Source organism: Physeter macrocephalus, chromosome 13 (genome assembly GCF_002837175.3).
Source record: "Physeter macrocephalus isolate SW-GA chromosome 13, ASM283717v5, whole genome shotgun sequence".
Classification (NCBI taxonomy): Eukaryota; Metazoa; Chordata; class Mammalia; order Artiodactyla; family Physeteridae; genus Physeter; species Physeter macrocephalus.
The window spans coordinates 88,276,134-88,294,505 of record NC_041226.1 but is presented as its reverse complement, the minus strand read 5'-3'; the positions used below and the strand labels follow the sequence as shown (position 1 = coordinate 88,294,505).

The 18,372-nt window shown below is 54.7% G+C and overlaps 2 protein-coding genes across 2 annotated transcripts in view; one reads left to right on the top strand and one right to left on the bottom strand.

Moving 5' to 3' along the window:
* The first annotated feature begins 700 nt into the window (after nt 1-700).
* LOC114487434 (spectrin alpha chain, non-erythrocytic 1-like) lies at nt 701-4,260 on the top strand. The gene is made up of 6 exons (XM_028497321.2): nt 701-2,115; nt 2,577-2,773; nt 2,947-3,000; nt 3,088-3,234; nt 3,319-3,466; nt 3,781-4,260. The coding sequence occupies exons 1-6, from the start codon at nt 2,068-2,070 to the stop codon at nt 3,904-3,906; spliced, it is 720 nt and encodes a 239-aa protein (XP_028353122.1). The 5' UTR covers nt 701-2,067; the 3' UTR covers nt 3,907-4,260.
* Nucleotides 4,258-18,372, bottom strand: part of DYNC2I2 (dynein 2 intermediate chain 2) — a 20,156-nt gene continuing 6,041 nt past the window's right edge. The window contains exons 2-9 of the mRNA XM_024126092.1: nt 12,970-13,218; nt 7,648-7,757; nt 6,992-7,149; nt 6,307-6,416; nt 5,724-5,891; nt 5,294-5,526; nt 4,804-4,961; nt 4,258-4,590 (exon numbers count right to left, since the gene is read on the bottom strand). Of these exons, the coding sequence (XP_023981860.1) occupies nt 4,352-4,590; nt 4,804-4,961; nt 5,294-5,526; nt 5,724-5,891; nt 6,307-6,416; nt 6,992-7,149; nt 7,648-7,757; nt 12,970-13,218 (1,425 nt within the window). The 3' untranslated portion in view covers nt 4,258-4,351. The remainder of the gene's footprint in view (nt 4,591-4,803; nt 4,962-5,293; nt 5,527-5,723; nt 5,892-6,306; nt 6,417-6,991; nt 7,150-7,647; nt 7,758-12,969; nt 13,219-18,372) is intronic.

Below are 18,372 nucleotides of genomic sequence, written 5' to 3'. Positions count from 1 at the left end.
GATGACATCGTTGAGGGGCTGCAGCTGGTGCGCTAAGTCCCTGTCTGTGCACTGACCCCTCCTCCCCCACTGCCCCCACGGAGGGCTGAGGCTGTCTTCTGCCTCAAGAGGAAGCCCAAGTGCTCAGGGTTTCTGGGTGATGGAGGGACACAGGACTTGGGAGGAGCCCCGAGAGGAGCAGGGCCGTCCTGCCCGGTGCCAGCGGGGCCTCCCCAGGAGGCCTTGGCCTCTGCCCGGATCGGGCACCCTTGCGTTCTCTCCCGGGACCATGGTGGCTTAGACTAGCGCTCCCGAGGCCCTGCAGGCAGGCACGTCAGGCGTTAAAGGAGGCAGCGGGGGCAGCGTTCCCCACACTCAGGCGAGCACGTGCTGAAGGCAGGGCGGGGCGGGATCCAGGGAGTGCAGGTTCAGCTCGAGCTCCTAAGCTGCCCTGGGGTCCGTTCTCCTCCCCGGTGCCCTTAGCCGTGTCTGCTGGCCTTGGACTTGTCTCCACGAGGTGCCACGCTCCCCTTACCATGTGGCTCCTTCCAGCCCTGTCCCGTCCTGCCCGGTCCCCGTGCGAGCCGCCCAAGGCTGCCTGCCCTCCCAGGCCGGCTGTCGGCTCGGCCTCCACCACGTCCCTGCCTGGGCGCCAGGTGGCCCTGCCTGTGCACTGTCCAGCTTGGGCCTTGTGGTGTGTGTCTGTCTCGGTGTGCTCTTGCCTCCCCTTCCTCTGGTGTATTCATTTGGTTTCTTTTCTTTGAATAGCATAGCGTATCGTCGGGTCATTCGTGTCTATCAGTATGAAGTTGGGGATGATCTGTCTGGAAGGTTTTTCTCCTGTTTCTCTTCTTACCTCGCTGTGGTTTTACCAGTGCACTCTTGACCTCCCCAGGCGGCTCTGCTTTCTGACTAACCCACTGCCCGTGGCCGCATGGGAAGGAGGGCTGTGTCCTCCTCCCACTGCACCAGCACCCGGCCTCCTGCCCCCAGGTCCTGGGGGTGTGCTTTTCCTGGGGGGACGTGGCCTGACTGGGAGTCTGACCTGCCGGGGTAGGAGGAAGCCTGGTGCCTTGCCTTGCTAGAGCACTTTGAACCTGGGGCGATTTCACAGCTAACGCTGGCTCGCTGGGTGTTGAAAGGGTAGGTTGGGGCAAAGGTGGGTACGGGGGAGGCCGGGCTAAAACACGCCCCTCCCCCCCCAGGACACGCACACAGTGTGACTCACCCCTGCACGTAACCTCATTTGTCTTCGTTCACTGGTAGCCTCTGTGACCTCACACTGTTCCGTCGGGAAGATAGAGGCTCCCCAGAGGCCCCCTGCTCCTCAGAACTTAGCCCTGGAAGGAGCCTCTGGCGCTGTGTCTGTAGATGATAGAACCTGAATCTGGGGCTTAGTCACAGCCACCTCTCCTTTGGGCAGGCCCAAACCCAAATCTGGTCATGATCTTCACACCCCAGTTCCCATGTCAAGGGGTCATCTGACTGCATCTCCCCCCATTGCTGTCACTTATCCTGGAGTGTGGCTCCCCTCCTCAGGAGCCTGCAAGAGACTCCAGGACTTCTGGGGGTGGCTGCCAGCCTCCCCTCACCTTCAGGTCTCCTGCCTGAAGGGTCGCACAGGCGTCCTTCTCCCCCTGGTTGCAGAGGAAGCATGCTGCCAGGCCTGCAGCCCCTCTCTGTTCCCGTGGAGGAACTTAAAATCAGTTCCTGAGGTACCCTTCAAGGGCCTAGCTTGGACCAGGTACCATGCCACTGCCTGGGTGGGCCTAAGGAGCCAGTCACATGAGAAGGGGTCCCAGCTGGGGAGCAGGGAGCAGGCTGGATGGGGGCTCAGCCCTGGCTTATCTGTTGGCCTTACCAGGTGGCACACCCCATCAGGCAGCAGCTTCCCAGAAGTATACTGGAGAAGCATTACCTGCCCTCCCTGGCTCCCAGAGCTGCTTAAGAAAAGATGGCCAACAGCAGATAGGTTTCATACCCTAATAAGAGGAATTTGAGACTGCAGGCACTTTTATCTGAGGGAAGTTAATTTCGAGCTGGCGATCGGGCCTCCTGCCTCACTGTGCTTCTGCGTTTAGGTCCTGCATGGTGGAAGAATCTGGGACCCTCGAATCCCAGCTCGAAGCTACCAAAGTAAGTGCCCTGTGTTTCTGGCCCGGCTAAAAGCCTTCATCCCACCACTGCCAGCAGGCCCCCTTGGCTTCAGGTTGGGTACAAGGTGGGCTGGTCAGGTACCCCCTTTTCCCTTGGCTTCAAGCAGCCCAGGACCTCCGTCATTTTTTAAAGAGTTTTTTGTCTTTGACAGTTGCTACCAGGAGCCCTACTGGGAAAGGAGACTCCTTTGGTCCTCAGTATATACCGTTTCCCCGGCAGGTCAACCCATAATTTGTGACTGTCACACTGATGCCCCTTCCTCTGTTGAGGCTGCTGGATTTCTTCAACCTCACCCCATCCCCACTTTCCCCTTGCAGGCAGCCCTGCAGGTCTCAAGCTGGGGGTGCGGAGACCAAGGAGGGCTGTTAAGCAGGCTCTCGGGCCGGGTAACCGAGGCAAGAGCCCCTGTCCCACGCATCTCTGCTCCCTCACCCCCACAGCGCAAGCACCAGGAGATTCGAGCCATGAGAAGTCAGCTCAAGAAGATTGAGGACCTGGGGGCAGCCATGGAGGAAGCCCTGATCCTGGACAACAAGTACACAGAGCACAGCACCGTGGGCCTGGCCCAGCAGTGGGACCAGCTCGACCAGCTGGGCATGCGCATGCAGCACAACCTGGAGCAGCAGATCCAGGCCAGGTACCTGCAGCTTCCCCGGGGCGGGGTGGGGGTGGGGGGGCACGGCAGCAGCAGGGGCCGCGGGAAGCAGGGTCGCCCCCACGTCCAGCAGTCAGTTGATGGGGAGAGGACAGAACGTGTCACCAGCTGTATGGGGTGGAGGATCCGGTCCCTGATTCTGTTCTTTCTTCCAGGAACACGACCGGGGTGACCGAGGAGGCCCTCAAAGAATTCAGCATGATGTTTAAGTGAGTATATGCGTTGCGCCCTTCCTGGCGGGGGAGGCAGGCTCAGCAGCAGGGCCTCTGTGCTGAGCCCTCAGCCTTGTGCCACAGACACTTTGACAAGGACAAGTCCGGCCGGCTGAACCACCAGGAGTTCAAGTCCTGCCTGCGCTCCCTGGGCTATGACCTGCCCATGGTGGAGGAAGGGGAGCCCGACCCCGAGTTCGAGGCCATCCTGGACACTGTGGATCCAAACAGGTGAGCATCAGGGAACGTGGTAGAAGCAGCTCTGCACGTGGCTCCTACCGCACCCTCCCTGCTCACTGCACCTTGGCCCCCCAGGGACGGCCACGTCTCCCTGCAAGAGTACATGGCCTTCATGATCAGCCGTGAGACCGAGAACGTCAAGTCCAGTGAGGAGATCGAGAGCGCCTTCCGGGCCCTGAGCTCCGAAGGGAAGCCTTACGTGACCAAGGAGGAGCTGTACCAGGTCTGGGGCTCTGCTTCCCTAGCCTGGGGTGGGGGTGAGGGGTTCCTTTGAAAAGCGAAGCCCAGGCAAGGTTGCCCCCTCGGTTAGGGGCAGAGCCAAGTCTAGAGTAACACACCCCAGTTGTGAGCGTTAGCTGCCGGGTGCAGGCGTTTTATCCCCATTTTCGAATGAAACGCAGTCCAGGCTAAAGGCCGTAGCAGCAGAGGTCCTGAAGCTTGGGCATTAACGTTCTTGAAGTCGGCCTCGTCCCCCGGCCTCAGTGGGCACGGCTGGCGGGGGCTTGGCTGACTGACAGGTGCTGCCTTGCCCTCCAGAACCTGACTCGGGAACAAGCCGACTACTGCGTCTCCCACATGAAGCCCTACGTGGACGGCAAGGGCCGCGAACTCCCCACCGCTTTTGACTACGTTGAATTTACCCGCTCGCTCTTCGTGAACTGATCCTCTGCTCCTAGTTAGCCTGGCCCACGCCGCTTGCCCTGCCACCGCCTTGCTGCATCTGCATGTCAACTCATCTCTGTGCTCTTAAGAAAAATACTCCAGACAGCGTTGCTTTCCATTGTAACCTTAACCTGCTTAGCTTGGGGTAAGACTTTTAGTAGAAAATGGTGCTTCAGTAAACTGCTCCTGGTCCAGTCGCCGGTGCCATGTTGCTGTGGGGACCCCTTCCTGTCTTGAAGCCAGCTGCCCCATTCCGACTGCAGAAATAGCTAAGCAGCTGGCTAGTTCCCCTTTTTGTTCCCCCTCCCAATTTTCTGTTTCCAGGTAAAAGAGAAATAAATGACTCCCCCCAAAGCTTGTCGTGTCTTCATTCAGCTTCCATCAGAAACGTACAGCACACGTGTAGCCTCCCCCACCTGCCTCTGTACTTGGAACTCCCCCCACCTCAGGTGGCCACCTCTGCTGCCAGTTGGTCCAAGTCCTCTGTTTCCCGGGGTCCTTGCTCAGTGAACTCGCTGCTTAGCTGCCACACCTTTACCACGCCCTTGGCATCGCCAGCAGCCAGCAGCTGAGTCTGCTGACGATTGAATTCAAGACAGTAGACCGGGCTTTCATCCTGGGTTTGCCTGATCGAAACTGTGGGTTTCTGGGAGCTTTTCTGGAGATCAAACAGCTGCACATCACCTTCAAGGAGAGATTCGTGGGGTAAGAGAGGCCCAGAGCAGCAGCCTCTTCAGTTTCCGGTGCATAAGATCAGGCTGTTACTCAGTTCAGCTCTCCACCCCACACAAGGAAAGTCACCCTCTCCCCACGTACAGTCTCCCCAACCCAGAGTTCCAGGCACAGGCTGGGCTCGTGTCAACTTCAACGCATCCAAGCCTGGTGTCCATTTCCTACCTTCCCCAGAAGCAGCTGCAAACACCAAAGGGCGCACTGGGGACCAGCGCACAGCAAACAGGTACTTGAGGGACAGCTGCAGGGAGGCCAGGGGCTGGGCCTGCAGCATGGAGTACAGGTGGACGTGGCCGTCGGTCCCTGCGCTCAGGAAGAGATTCCTAGACAGGATGCAGGGCAGACAGCCAGGCAGGGGATGAGCGCTGGGGATTCAGCTGCGGCAGGGGGCTTCCTGCCAGACTCCTCATGGGCTGTCAGGCTCCTGAGAGGCCTCCCTAGGCCCCCAAACCTGGGGTCCTCCTCGAAAGTAAGGGGCCAATTCCCTGGCGCCAACCCCAGGAGCTCCGGATACTGGGGCTCAAATGGGGAAGACCTAGGCCCAGGGCAGACCGCAGGTCCTTTAAGCAGTGCTATGTGTGCCCTGGTGGGACTCCCTCACCCTCCCTGTGCCAGAGGCCCTGTGGCTGACGGAGGAGGCCCGGGCCCCCCCTACCTGTGGAAAGGGGAGCAGCTCACAGAGTAAACAGGGCCGCCGTGGGGAGAGAAGGTGAACTGTGCTGGGGCCCGCAGGGGCACAGAGCTGGGCAACCGCGTGAGGGCGGGCTCCTCCGCTGCCAGGGAGCACTTGAGCAGGAAGCCGCCTTCCGTGCCCAGCACGAAAAGGCTTGGGTCAAAGCTGGAGAAAGCCACTGCTGTGGCACCCACCTCGGTCTCCCCCCGGGGAGGCTGTGGAGAAAAGAACAGCAGGGCAGAGCCAAGGGAATCCACTCACACTGTCCCCAAGGAGCCCAGGCACGTGCGTGGACGCTGTGGCCCTCAGTGGCTCCCGCCTGCCTACCCCCAGGCTCACTGGCTCAGGGGTCCCACAGCCTGGGGCTGCCTCGGGGGCCCGTTTCCAGGGCAGCAGCCTCGCCCCTGCGTACCTTCTTCAGCTTGGTGCTCCTGGGGAGCTGCTGCACGGCCAGGGCGAAGCCCGCGCTGAGCTGCAGCCGGCCAGCCCCGACCGCCAGCCAGAGCAGCACCTTCCCATCACCGGCCACGCTCAGCACCTGGAAGCGGTGGCCGTGCTGGGGCCCCGGGAGCCAAACCACCTGGACAACAGGGTACAGGGCAGAGCTGAGAAAGCACGCCTGCCCCACCTCCCAGCAAGACCAGGTGTCCCTCTCCCCCCTCCCCCGTCCCCATCTCTTCCAGGGAGACTTCTGCGGGGAGGCCTGGGAGCCGCCTCACCCACCAGAGGGTTCCAAGGTCCCCCCAGTCCCAGCAGAAAACCAGGACAGTGGGGACTGCGGCTCTGATGGAAGGGGCGGGTGTGACTCATGGCCTGGGAGCTCCGAGAATGCCAGAGGCAGCTGTTCAACTGCCAACTCCCTGGTGACCTTCCTCCTTGGCTGTGGCGAGCAGGCGCCCCCTCTCCTGCCCCGTGTCATGGAGCAGGCCCGCGACATCAAGGCGCAGCCCAGGAGGACGTGCTTCCCCACCCGCCAGGCAGGCCGCTGCTCTGACCTGGTTCACAGGGTCCATGTGCGCGTCGTCCGTCAAGCCCGTGCGCCAGAGGAGTGGGTCCTCCGGATGGCTCACATCCCACACCAGCACCTCGCCATTGTACAGCCCCCCTGCGGAACCAAGAGGGCCTGGGCAGGGCCGACCCACGCAGCAGCCCAGCTTCCTGGCCAAGCGCCCACCCCTCCCACCCACCGAGCCAGGACGTGGGGCCACTTTCTCGAAAACAGCCCTGAGGAAGAAACATCCTGGTCCCCGGGCCTCACGCTCTAGCCTGCTGTACCCCATCCCAGGAAGCTTCTCCCACTGCCAGGCTACCATCCCCTGCCCAGCACCCTCCATTCCCTCCAGCTTCACCTGCCCCCTTTCCCCAACGTGCACAGCTCATCACCTCTGTCAACTCCCCAAGGGTGCCTGCTTCGTCCTGCCTCGTCCCGACCAGGCCACACCTCTGCACGGCCCACACCCCCTCAAGACTCAGCTAAGGACCTGCCGCCTCTTCCAAGCTCTGCATCCAGCACGGGCACCCCAGGCATCCTCACCTGAGCCCCGGGGTCAGGGTCACCTGTGGTCTCTACTTCCCCCACAGACCTGCCCTGGCCGTGACCAGGGGCTGAGGGCCCAAGGGAGGGCTTTGGCCACCCTCTGCAGGGCGGGAAGCAGAGGCAGCTTAGGCTGGTCGGCTCACCCGCAACGTGGGATGGCTGCGTGGGGTGGAAGGCCAGGCACATGACGGCGCTGGGCACCTCCACCACCGCCGACGGCTGCTGCGGGTTCAGGCCTCGCCGGTCCAGATTCCAGGTGCACACAAAGGACTTCAGCGTGCTCCAGTCCCCATCATCCAGCCTGCACGGACGTGCCTGAGCTAGCTCTGCCCCTCGGCCCGGGCTGCATCCCAACCCACCCTGCCCCCACCGTGCGCCTATCCCCTGACCCACCTTCAACCCCTACTCCCCCAAACAGGTGAGCCTCTAGAGCCCCATCACACACAGACACTGTGCTGGGTGTCGAAGCGGCAGAGGCTCCTCTGAGGCACCCCGAGGGCATGAGTTTCTCTGGAAAAGGGTCTCCAGGTGGGCGAACCTGGGCATATCAGGAGACAACTCTTGGAGCAGGTGAGGCAGGCCCGGGGCTCACTGCCCAGTGCTGGCATGTGGGCACTGGGAGTCCCTTCCCTGCTCTTTTCCTGCCAACCTGGTGCCCAGGCATCCTTGAGAAGGAAGCCTCCCACAAAGGCCAAGCTCTGGGCCAACCCCTAACCGCACAGACGGGGCGAGAGACAGAGGCTCAGACGAGGGTCTGAGGGCCTTCTACTGCCCCCCACCCAGCCCTGCTGCCACTCACCGGCCATAGGCACAGGCCACCACAGAGCCAGTGGTGCTCCAGGAGACACCAGTCACATGCAGACCCTGTCCTTGGGCTGGGGGGTAGCCCAGGGTGTGGAGGCAGGTCACCTGCAAGAGACAAACCATCCCCAACCCTGAGCCCCAAAGCCGCCCAGCAGTGTAACAAAAAGCACACACAGCCTTGGGCCTCCCAATCCCTATAAGTGATTCAAGTCCACCGTCCAGCCCTAGGGGAAAGTGTGGAGCCTTCATCCCAACATCTCCCCTAACAGGATGCTTCCAGAAACCCAGAAGGAAGGGCCTTGGGAACTGAGACAGGCGCCAGGCTCCAAATCAGAGCTGGACCCTGTACTCACACTATTTCAAAAGCTTTGGCTTCTGAAGCTGGATGGTGGTGATGGTTGCACAACAATGTGAATATACTCAATGCCACAGGATTGTACAGTTAAAAATGGTAAATTTCATGTTATGTGTATTTAAACACACACACACATTTTTTTAAAAACTCTGGCACCTTGTTTCTCAGCCCATAGGTGGCCAGCAGCAGCTAATGAGAAGGCCGGCGATGCTGGCCACGGCGAGGGATTTTGCACCAGACACACTTTCCAGGAAGTATTTGCACCATAGGCCAAAACTCCTGTGAAAAGTTTCACACTTCTTGACCTCATAACCCCATATAAAGAAACTATCCAATGGAAAGAATCCAAAATCTGTAAGAAGCTGCACTGTGCACTGCTAGTGAGAATGCAGAACAGTGCAGCCGCTGTGGAAAACAGTCTAGCAACTCCTCAGATGTTAGAGTTACCATATGGACCAGAAATTCCACTCCTAAGTATATACACAAGAGAACTGGAAACACACACTTGTACACAAATGCTCACAGCTCGATCCGTAATAGCGGAGTGTGGTATTTCCCTACAACAGAGTGTGATTCAGCCATAAAAGGAATGATGCACTGATAGACGCTACAACACAAGGACCCTTGATAACACTCTGCTAAGCAGAAGCAGCCAATCACAAAGACCACTTGTTATATGATTCCATTTATATGAAATGTCCAGAAGAGACAAATCTACTGAGACAGAAAGTGGAGCAGTTGCCAGGAGGTGCGGGGGAAATGGGGAGTGACTGCTAATGGATATGGAGTTTCTGTTTTGGGGAGGTGATGAAAATGTTCTAAAACTGACTGTGGCAATGGTTACATACGTCTGGAAATATACTAAAACTCACTGAACTGTACACTTCAAATGGAGAATGATATGGGATGTAAATTATAGCTCAATAAATCTGTTATTTTAAAACAAAGCCATACAGTGGGGGCCAGGAGGTAGAGGGGGCATGAGAAAACCTTTGGGGGTCTGGTGACATTCCATTTCTTGATCTCGGTCCTGGTTCTACAGATGTTTTCACTGTGTGAAAAGTATGGACTTGAACACTTGTAATTTGTGCATGTGTTTATGCATGTTTTATAAATTTAATAAAAGTTTATATTAAAAATAAACTATATACATAATGTATAACACCATTTATAATTGCAATGATCAGTACAATTTAAAATCTAAAGATGAGAATGCAGAGGGATGGAAAGATGGGCCCTTCTTGGGACTTCCCTGGCGGCGCAGTAGTTAAGAATCCGCCTGCCAGTGCGGGGGACATGGGTTCGATCCCTGGTCCGGGAGGATCCCACATGCCACGAAGCAAATAAACCCGTGCACCACAACTACTGAGCCTGCGCTCCAGAGCCTGCGAGCCACAACTACTGAAGCCCACGTACCACAACTACTGAGACCACACACCACAACTACTGAAGCCCGTGCACTCTAGGGCCCGCATGCCGCAACTACAGAGCCCGAGTGCTGCAGCTACTGAAGCTCGCACGCCTAGAGCCCATGCTCCGCAATAAGAGAAGCCACCGCAATGAGAAGCCCGCACACTGCAACAAAGAGAAGCCCCCACTCACCGCAACTAGAGAAAGCACGCGGGCAGCAACAAAGGCCCGATGCAGCCAAAAATAAATAAAAACTAAAACAAAAAAAAAAAGATAGATGGGCTGTTCTATACCTTCACTGATGGGTATGTTTTTGCCAAGATTCAACACAGCGCACAGGATGAGTTTACCTGTATGGAAAATATACCTCAACAAACCTGACTCCAGAAAAAAAAATTTATGGTGAAACATCATGTAGCATTTAAAAAGGAAACAAGTCTATAATGGAAAAGAATCTGAAAAAGAATATATATATATATATATATATATATATATATATATATATATATAAAAAACTGAATCACTTTGCTGTAGACCTGAAGCTAACACAACATTGTAAATTAACTATACTTCAATTTAAAAAATGGTAATAGGGAATTCCCTGGAGGTCCAGTGGTTAGGACTCCACGTTTCCACTGCTGGGGGCCGGGATTCGATCCCTGGTCAGGGAACTAAGATCCCGCAAGCCTCACGGCACAGCCAAAAATAGATAAATAAATAAAATAAAAAATGGTAATAAAAAATAAATAAATAGGGGCTTCCCTGGTGGTCCAGTGGCTAAGACCCCACACTCCCAATGCAGGGGGCCCAGGTTCGATCCCTGGTCAGGGAACTAGATCCCACATGCCTCAACTAAGAGTTCACATGCTGCCACTAAAGATCCTGCACATGGCAACGAAGATCCCACGTGCCACAACTAAGAGCCGGTGCAGCCAAATAAATAAATATTAAAAATAAATAAATGGATAGAGAAATAGAGAAATAGAGAGATAGAGAGATAGACAGATGGATGACATGTGTAGCAACCTGACAACACAGAACGGGCTTTGCTGCTGAAGAGAGAAGACCCCAAGACTGGGCACAGTGCCTCACGGCAGTCAGCCACACCCACGTGGAAACAAGAGGCAGGACACGACACAGCAAAAAGGTCAAAGGTTTCAGGGGGCGCCCAGGGTCACCTCTTCCTCATCTCTAATTCTGAAGTGTTCAGCCACGTTGTCACTGATTTTAGAATTGTGAAGTTACACTCCTTCATTAAGAGTGGCAGCTCGGGCCTTCCCTGGTGGCGCAGTGGTTAAGAATCCGCCTGCCAATGCAGGGGACACGGGTTCAAGCCCTGGTCCGGGAAGATCCCACATGGCTGTGGAGCAACTAAGCCCGTGCGTCACAACTACTGAGCCTGCGCTCTAGAGCCCACGAGCCACAACTACTGAAGCCCACGCACCTAGAGCCCGTGCTCCGCAACAAGAGAAGCCACTGCAATGAGAAGCCCGCACACCGCAACGAAGAGTAGCCCCCCGCTCGCCGCAACTAGAGAAAGCCCGCGTGCAGCAACAAAGACCCAACGCAGCCAAAAATGATAAATAAATAAAAGAAAAGAAAAAAAAGAGTGGCACCTCAGGCTTTCCGGGGCTACTAGAGCCAAGGACGGCAGTGAAATGTCAAGGCCAACACCTAGACAGCTGGAGTAGAGACAGAACAACCAGACATGTCAGCCAAAATAGTAATTCCACCAGGAAGAACTAATCAAAATATTGATGCAAAAGAAAAACCAAGTGAGAGAGAGATTCGCTTCAGTTGTCATATAACAGCAAAATCTGAAAGCACTACTCCTCTGCCCAACATTCAGAAAGGCAAGAAACTTCAGGGCCACGAGGGGACCGCACGCCACACGGCCACCCAGAGGGTGCTGCTCAACCCTCCACCCATTCGCGTTTCCGGAGGATACATGTCTAGAAGTGAAGCTGCTGCTGGGATGTCCAACAACAGGGGACTCGAGAAAGGCTGGTGTGTCTGTGCAGTGGGACGCGATGCAGGTTATAGGGGGACTGGGGCCCCTCTACAGGAACGGACGTGGAAAGCTCTGGTGAGTGAGAAAGGTCACAAACAAAATGTACAGTGCTTTCCATTTTTGTTTAAAATGCTCTTAATGACAACCGTAGTAGCACTAATGCTATGTGTCAGTGCAGCACAGGAAAGGCCTCTGAACCAGCGCGCCCATTCACCGTCTCCGTATTACATGTTCTGTATTTCTGCGATGACTCAATTTATTATAATGAACGTGTATTGCTTTTGTAATCGGAAAAGAATAGTTTTTAAAAGGGGAGAAAGTAATACACAGGTGGACCAAACTAATGCACAGAGGGGTGGAAAAGCCTCAACAATTAAGAACAAAAGCTTAACCTCTCTGAATGCAACTGTAAAAGGGGGCAGGCTGAGCTGAGCTTTTAACATTCATTACCTTCTTCTTGGGCTCTGCTTAAAAAGATACAATGACTCCACACTTTGGTGTGGACTTGGCAACTATTTTTCAGAGGGATTTTGAGGATTTCTCTCAAATAAACCAACTTTCCCATACCTATCAACGATTTGGTGGGAACAGGGCAGCTATGTATCTGGAAATAGATAGAAGGAAGATACAAGAAGAGGAGGGGAGGAGAGGAGGGCTTATGACCTCTGAATACAGAATTATCTCCATTTCTAAAGGAAGAAAACGTTGTATAAGAAACGTTTTTACTGCTTGCTCAGCAGCCTGTCCACAGGCAACACCAGGGTGGAGCAAAAGCCACCAAGGGGCCCTCCTTCATTCAGAGGTTACCTGATCTCAAAGCAGAGGCTGTGTATCCAACTGGACATATGAGTTGACAGGGTGACAGCTCTGAGCTGTGCCTCGAGACCAGAAAGACTTGGCGACGCTGAAGTCACTAGAGCATGGTAGTGAGACCAGACAGACTAGGACTCAAACTCCAGCTCAGCCACTTACAGCTGTATGACTGTGGACAAGTCCCTTAGCCCCTCTGACTCTCATCTATAAAATGGAGATCATGGGAATTCCCTGGCAGTCCAGTGGTTAGGATTATGCCAGGGGCCCGGGTCTGATCCCTGGTCGGGGAACTAAGATCCCACAAACTGTTCAGCACGGCCAAGAAAAAATAAAAAATAAAAACAAATATAAAATGGAGATCAGGATAGCACTACCTCTTACAGCTGTCCTGAGGGAGAGATGAGGTGGCACAGAGAGTGCCTGGGGAAACACAGCTGAGTGGTTAAGAAAATAAGATCCAGAGTCAGACCGTCCAGGTTCAAATCCTGCCTCTACCGCTTACCAGCGGTGAAATGGAGATAACAAGGGCACCTACTTCAAGGGCAGCAGGGAAGGCCCAATGACTTCTTCTTAACTTAGCTTAGTACCTGGCAAAAAGTAAGAGCTCGGTGAATGCTGGTGTTATTATTGTTGGTGCTACTATTATTTGCATGGCACAAAAGAAGGACTTACCAGTGGGGCAGAGCCTCAACCTGAGGCATCCCAGGCCCACACCAGCCCACCCCTACCGTCTGCTGCTGCTCGGACCAGTTCACCTCGAAGCCGTCAAACGCATGGCTCTGCCAGTTCTTGTTCAGCTCTCGGGTAACCATGGCCTCCACTCTCCGGAGAAAGGCCACAAGCCGGGGGCCATCATACTGGGGCACAGGCGGCAGGCTGACCGGCTCAGGGGCCTCGGTCTGCACCTCAGCATCCGCATGCTTCCGGGTCTGGGCGGACGCTTCAGCAGTGGCAATGCTGGCCGTCTGGCAACTTTTCTGGAGAAGGAGATCGAAACACAGTCACCAGCCAGATGTACTCCCAGCGTCACCTGCCCAGGGCACTCACCCTTCCCCAAGGATAAATAACAATGGACCGCAGCTCATTCTGTCTGTCCCCTTCCTCTAGTAACTAGCCCATCTTTCTCTGTGGCATGGGTGAAGACAGCCCACTGAGACGGATACCTGACCTCCAGCTAGCCAAGCGGAGCGCTCTGTCCCTCCCCCAGCCACAGTCACTGGTTTGGGGTGACTCAGTAAGGGCCTGACCCAGGACTTTCGGTGACACTATCTGGAGGAGACATGGCAGGGCCCTTTTTGAAAATATGAACAGCAAGAAGAATCAGGTCATCTTAGAGTCAGCAGTGGCTGTCTTAGCCAGCGCTGAAGAACCTGAGGCCTGGCCACCAACAGAACACCCCTCTTCTCCCCCAACTTGGCAGCCAGCCCTCTCCAGTAGGGTACCTTCCAAAGTGCCACCGTGATCAAAGAACACATGTGTGTCCGTGACGAGCTAGTTGGGAGAAGACAGACTACTCCCCAGCTGCCACTCCTCTCCACCCTGCCACCTGTCTCCAGTTCCTTGTCCCGTTTATCTGGGCAGAAGGACAGACATAAGATCAGGGAAGGAGACGCAGCCTCCCTTTCTTGAGGACATAACCAATCTTTACCAAGTGAGGGCCCCTATACCATTGAGATTACTGTCATCCACAAGAGGCTCTCCTCATGTGGCCACTTACCAGGCACCTGCACCTACAGGACAGTGACGAGGCCTGGACCCCTGTGCTCTCTGCTCAGACTTGGGAACCAGGCCAGCGTTAGTAAGCCTGAAGGAAGGGGGCTGGCTGCACACAGGCAGCTCTTGTTAGAACGTGGAGAACTCAGCACTTGTCACCATGCTCTTCTTCACATTCAACTTAATTCTCTCTTTGCTTGTCCATCTCCCATTAAACTCTGAGCCCCTCAGCATAAGAACTTCCCTGGTGGCGCAGTGGTTAAGAACCCACCTGCCAATGCAGGGGACACGGGTTCAAGCCCTGGTCTGGGAAGATCCCACATGCCACGGAGCAACTAAGCCCGTGTGCCACAACTACTGAGCCTGTGCTCCAGGGCCCACGAGCCACAACTACTGAGCCCATGTGCCACAACTACTGAAGCCCACATGCCTAGACCCCGTGCTCCGCAACAAGAGAAGCCACCACACACACACACACAAAAAAGAAGAGAAGTCACCACAATGAGAAACCCGCACACCACAATGAAGAGTAGCCCCGGCCTCCCCTGGTGGCACAGTGGTTGAGAATCCGCCTGCCAATGCAGGGGACATGGGTTCGAGCCCTGGTCTGGGAAGATCCCACATGCCACGGAGGAACTAAGCCCGTGTGCCACAACTACTGAGCCTGTGCTCTAGAGCCCGTGAGCCACAACTACTGAGCCCACCTGCTGCAACTACTGAAGTCCACGTGCCTAGAGCCCGTGCTCCGCAACAAGAGAAGCCACCACAGTGAGAAGCCCGCACACCACAACGAAGAGTAGCCCCCGTTCACCACAACTAGAGAAAGCCCGCGTGCAGCAACGAAGACCCAGCACAGCCAAAAATTAATTAATTAATTAATTAATTTTAAAAAGAAAAAAAAGAAAGAACCCTGTCTATCTTTACATCCCCAGCACTTTGCATGGTATTTGACAGATAGTACAAGTTCATTCATACTATACACACATACATTTTATTTCTCTATTTAACATCTACTTGCCAGGTGCTGTCAGGCTATTATGGGTATAGCAGAAAACAAACGTGCAAGATTCCTGTGCCCAAAGAGCTTACGTAGGGGTTGGGGACAGGCAAATAAACACACAAGAAAAACATGATGGAACACAAGTGGCGCTAGGTGGACGCAGAGGTGTGGGAGAGAAGGGAACAGCTGGGGAGGCAATTGGGATGGGATGGTGAGGGAGCCTCTGGGGAGATGGCATTGGAGCTAAGGTGTGAAGGACAAGTGGAAAGCTGCAGGAAAAAGGGTCCCAGGAAGGGGTTGGGGGGAGAACAGAACAAAACCTTATGAAGAAAAGGCCCATGCTCAGAGGCTGGACGGCAGGCAGCGTACCTGGGAGCAGAGGGTGAGGGACGGCAGCCCAAGGGCAAGGTCCAGGCAACAGAAAGTCTGTGAGCCAGGACAAAGGGCTAGGGATTCCTTTGCAGTACAAGCCACAGGACCATGATGAGAACCAGTGGATGGGGTGTCCCTGAACTGAAAGTGAGGGCAAATTCCAGAAGAAGAGAACACAGAAGGCTTTCTGTTTGACCCCCTTTAGACAGATGCCTCTCAGACATCCCCATGGAGGTGTCGAGGATTTCTGAGACTGGTCACAAGGCATGAGGCTCCAGAAAGCATTCAACCACAGATGTGACTTGAAGCCACAAGACGAGGAGTCCACTGAGGGAGTGTGAACACTGATCAACCAATGGATGGGCACAGGAATCAGAATGTAAACATGCCGATGGGACTTCCCTCGTGACGCAGTGGTTAAGACTCCATGCTCCCGACGCAGGGGGCCCAGGTTCTATCCCTGGTCAGGGAACTAGACCCCACATGCATGTTGCAACCAAGAGTTTCCATGCCACAACTAAGGAGCCCACGTACCGCAATTAAGGAGCCAGCACAACCAAATAAATAAATAAATATTTTTGTTAAAAAAAAAAAAACTAAACATGCCGAGCCAAAATGTTAAAAGACTGTGGGTGAATCTCAAACTTCCTGGAAGCCTCAAAGATTGTAACAGTACCAGTTATTAAGTGCTAATTGAGGCACTGTCCCCATAGCTTTACCTGTATCATCTTTTTTTATTTTTTTATTTTTTTATTTTTGGCTGTGTTGGGTCTTCATTGCTGCCCGTCGGCTTTCTCTAGTTGTGGAGAGCGGGGGCTACTCTTCATTGTGGTGCGCGGGCTTCTCATTGCAGTGGCTTCTCTTGTTGCGGAGCATGGGTTCCAGGAGCACGGGCTTCAGTAGTTGTGGCATGTGGGCTCAGTAGTTGCAGCTCGTGGGCTCTAGAGCGCAGGCTCAGTAGTTGTGGTGCACGGGCTTACTTGCTCTGTGGCATGTGGGATCTTCCCAGACCAGGGGTCGAACCCGTTTCCCCTGCATTGGCAGGCGGATTCTTAACCACTGCGCCACCACGGAAGCCCCTACCTGTATCATCTTATTCATGCTCACCACCACCCTATAAAGTAAATCCTATTTTTCGTGTTTCTAAGGTTGGCACTGAGACACAGAGAAGTTAAGTAACTCACCCAAGGTCACACAGCAAAGAGGCAATCACAATAGAGCTTGAACCCAGGCATTCTGACATGTGACACTGAATTATCTCTCAGTCAAGGTGTTTTCTCTCAGTCTAAAATCCTGGCCACTAATCACATCAGATGAACTCAAAACAATGTTTCTAAGAGAATGTTACATGAATGCCTTAATGTAAAAATTAATGTAAAGTCACAACCACAAGCAAAAATGTCCAAAGAGACAACAAGCTCTTAATTTTTCAGGTATTGCTATTAGTGTTCCTTTGCTGTTTGCTTATTCAGGCAAATAACAGATGCCAAAACACTAAGGAAAATTTATGGAGGGATACTTAACTAAAACTTAACTAATGACACTGCACCCATAATTTTTTTCTGTTAACTGGTAAGAAGCCACTATTATTCTCTCTTCACTCTGGGACACCTAAGTCAGCTCCCATGGTTCGAGATACACATAACTCACCCGACCCTGACCCATCTAGAGATGAGGCCCAGAGGCTCCCAGGGGAAGGGCTTGCCCACGGCTGCCACATACAGGGTGGTGCCTTCCATGCCAGGCAGCATGTGGCTGTCGCCAGGGCGTGGCTCCCATAATAAGCCCTCTGAGAGGTGAGAGGAAGAATTCGGGGTGAGCAGGATCCTTGCTCCCTGGGAAGGTGACCATTGTGGATGCTGGGCCTGCCGCCTGCCTTCTGCACCTCAGAGGCACTGCAGGGGAAAACAGGTGGGACCCAGCCACACTCTGATCACACTGGGACATGTGGCCAAGAAACAGGAGAACCATTCCCAAACCTAGATCCTCAAACTCTGTGCAGCCTTCAGTGGAGCAGGAAGCCGGGTGGGACTCAGGGAGCAGAGTCCAGGTGGCAGTCCTGCCCTCCTGTCCCAAGAGAGCCTACAGACACCCAGAATGTCAGGGCTCCTGCATCTTGCTGACGAAGGAAACCGAGGCCCAGAATGGTGAGGAAATACCTTCTAGAGAATCTGCCCTCCCCTCAAGGGCCAGTTTTTCCAAAAACTTCCTACCCATGATGCAGGCTGGGCCCAAACACCAGGCCTGTAGCTACCGACTGGACAAGAAGCAGAGACTAACCAGGCCAGGCCAATTGGGTTCTCTCAGGGAAATTCAGACCTGAGACAAAGACTCAACAAGATAAACGGCACATGCCTGGAACTGAAACACAGTGCCAACAATCAGCCAGCGCCACGGTGGACAGGAGACGCGCAGAGATAGGCCTCACGGGGTGTGCGACAACAGGAGAGCTGAGAGGTGGAGGGAGGGTCCCAAAGCCACCTAGCTTCTGATTCCTGCCCCTTCCTCGGGACCAGCTGCATCTCCGTGCCAAGCCCAGGAGACATCTCCACATCCTAAAGAAAACCGTCCGACAGGAGCTGGTTGGCTGGTTTCTGTTACTTGCTGCCAGAGCCCTAACCCACACCCAGGAGGGCTCCGTCTCCCAGACCACGACCCACAAAGCCCCACTTCGGAAATAAGATGCCGCTGCTGGCCTCAAGGACTGGTCGATCAATTTCAGGAACACTTCTCATGACTGAGGAAATGGCCCTCATGGGCCAGGCGACCAGCCACTCTCCAGCAACAGGTGGCAACAGTGGCCCAGAGGGGTGTTCTGTGAGAGAACTGGACTCTTCCCCACCTTCAGCCCCAAAGGTTAAAGGAATCCCATGTCGACAGTGCCTACGCATGATTCATTCATTCAGAAACTGTCCAGCCAGGGGCTTCCCTGGTGGCGCAGTGGTTAAGAATCCTCCTGCCAGGGGGCCTCCCTGGTGGCGCAGTGGTTGCGCGTCCGCCTGCCGATGCAGGGGAACCGGGTTCGCGCCCTGGTATGGGGGGAGCC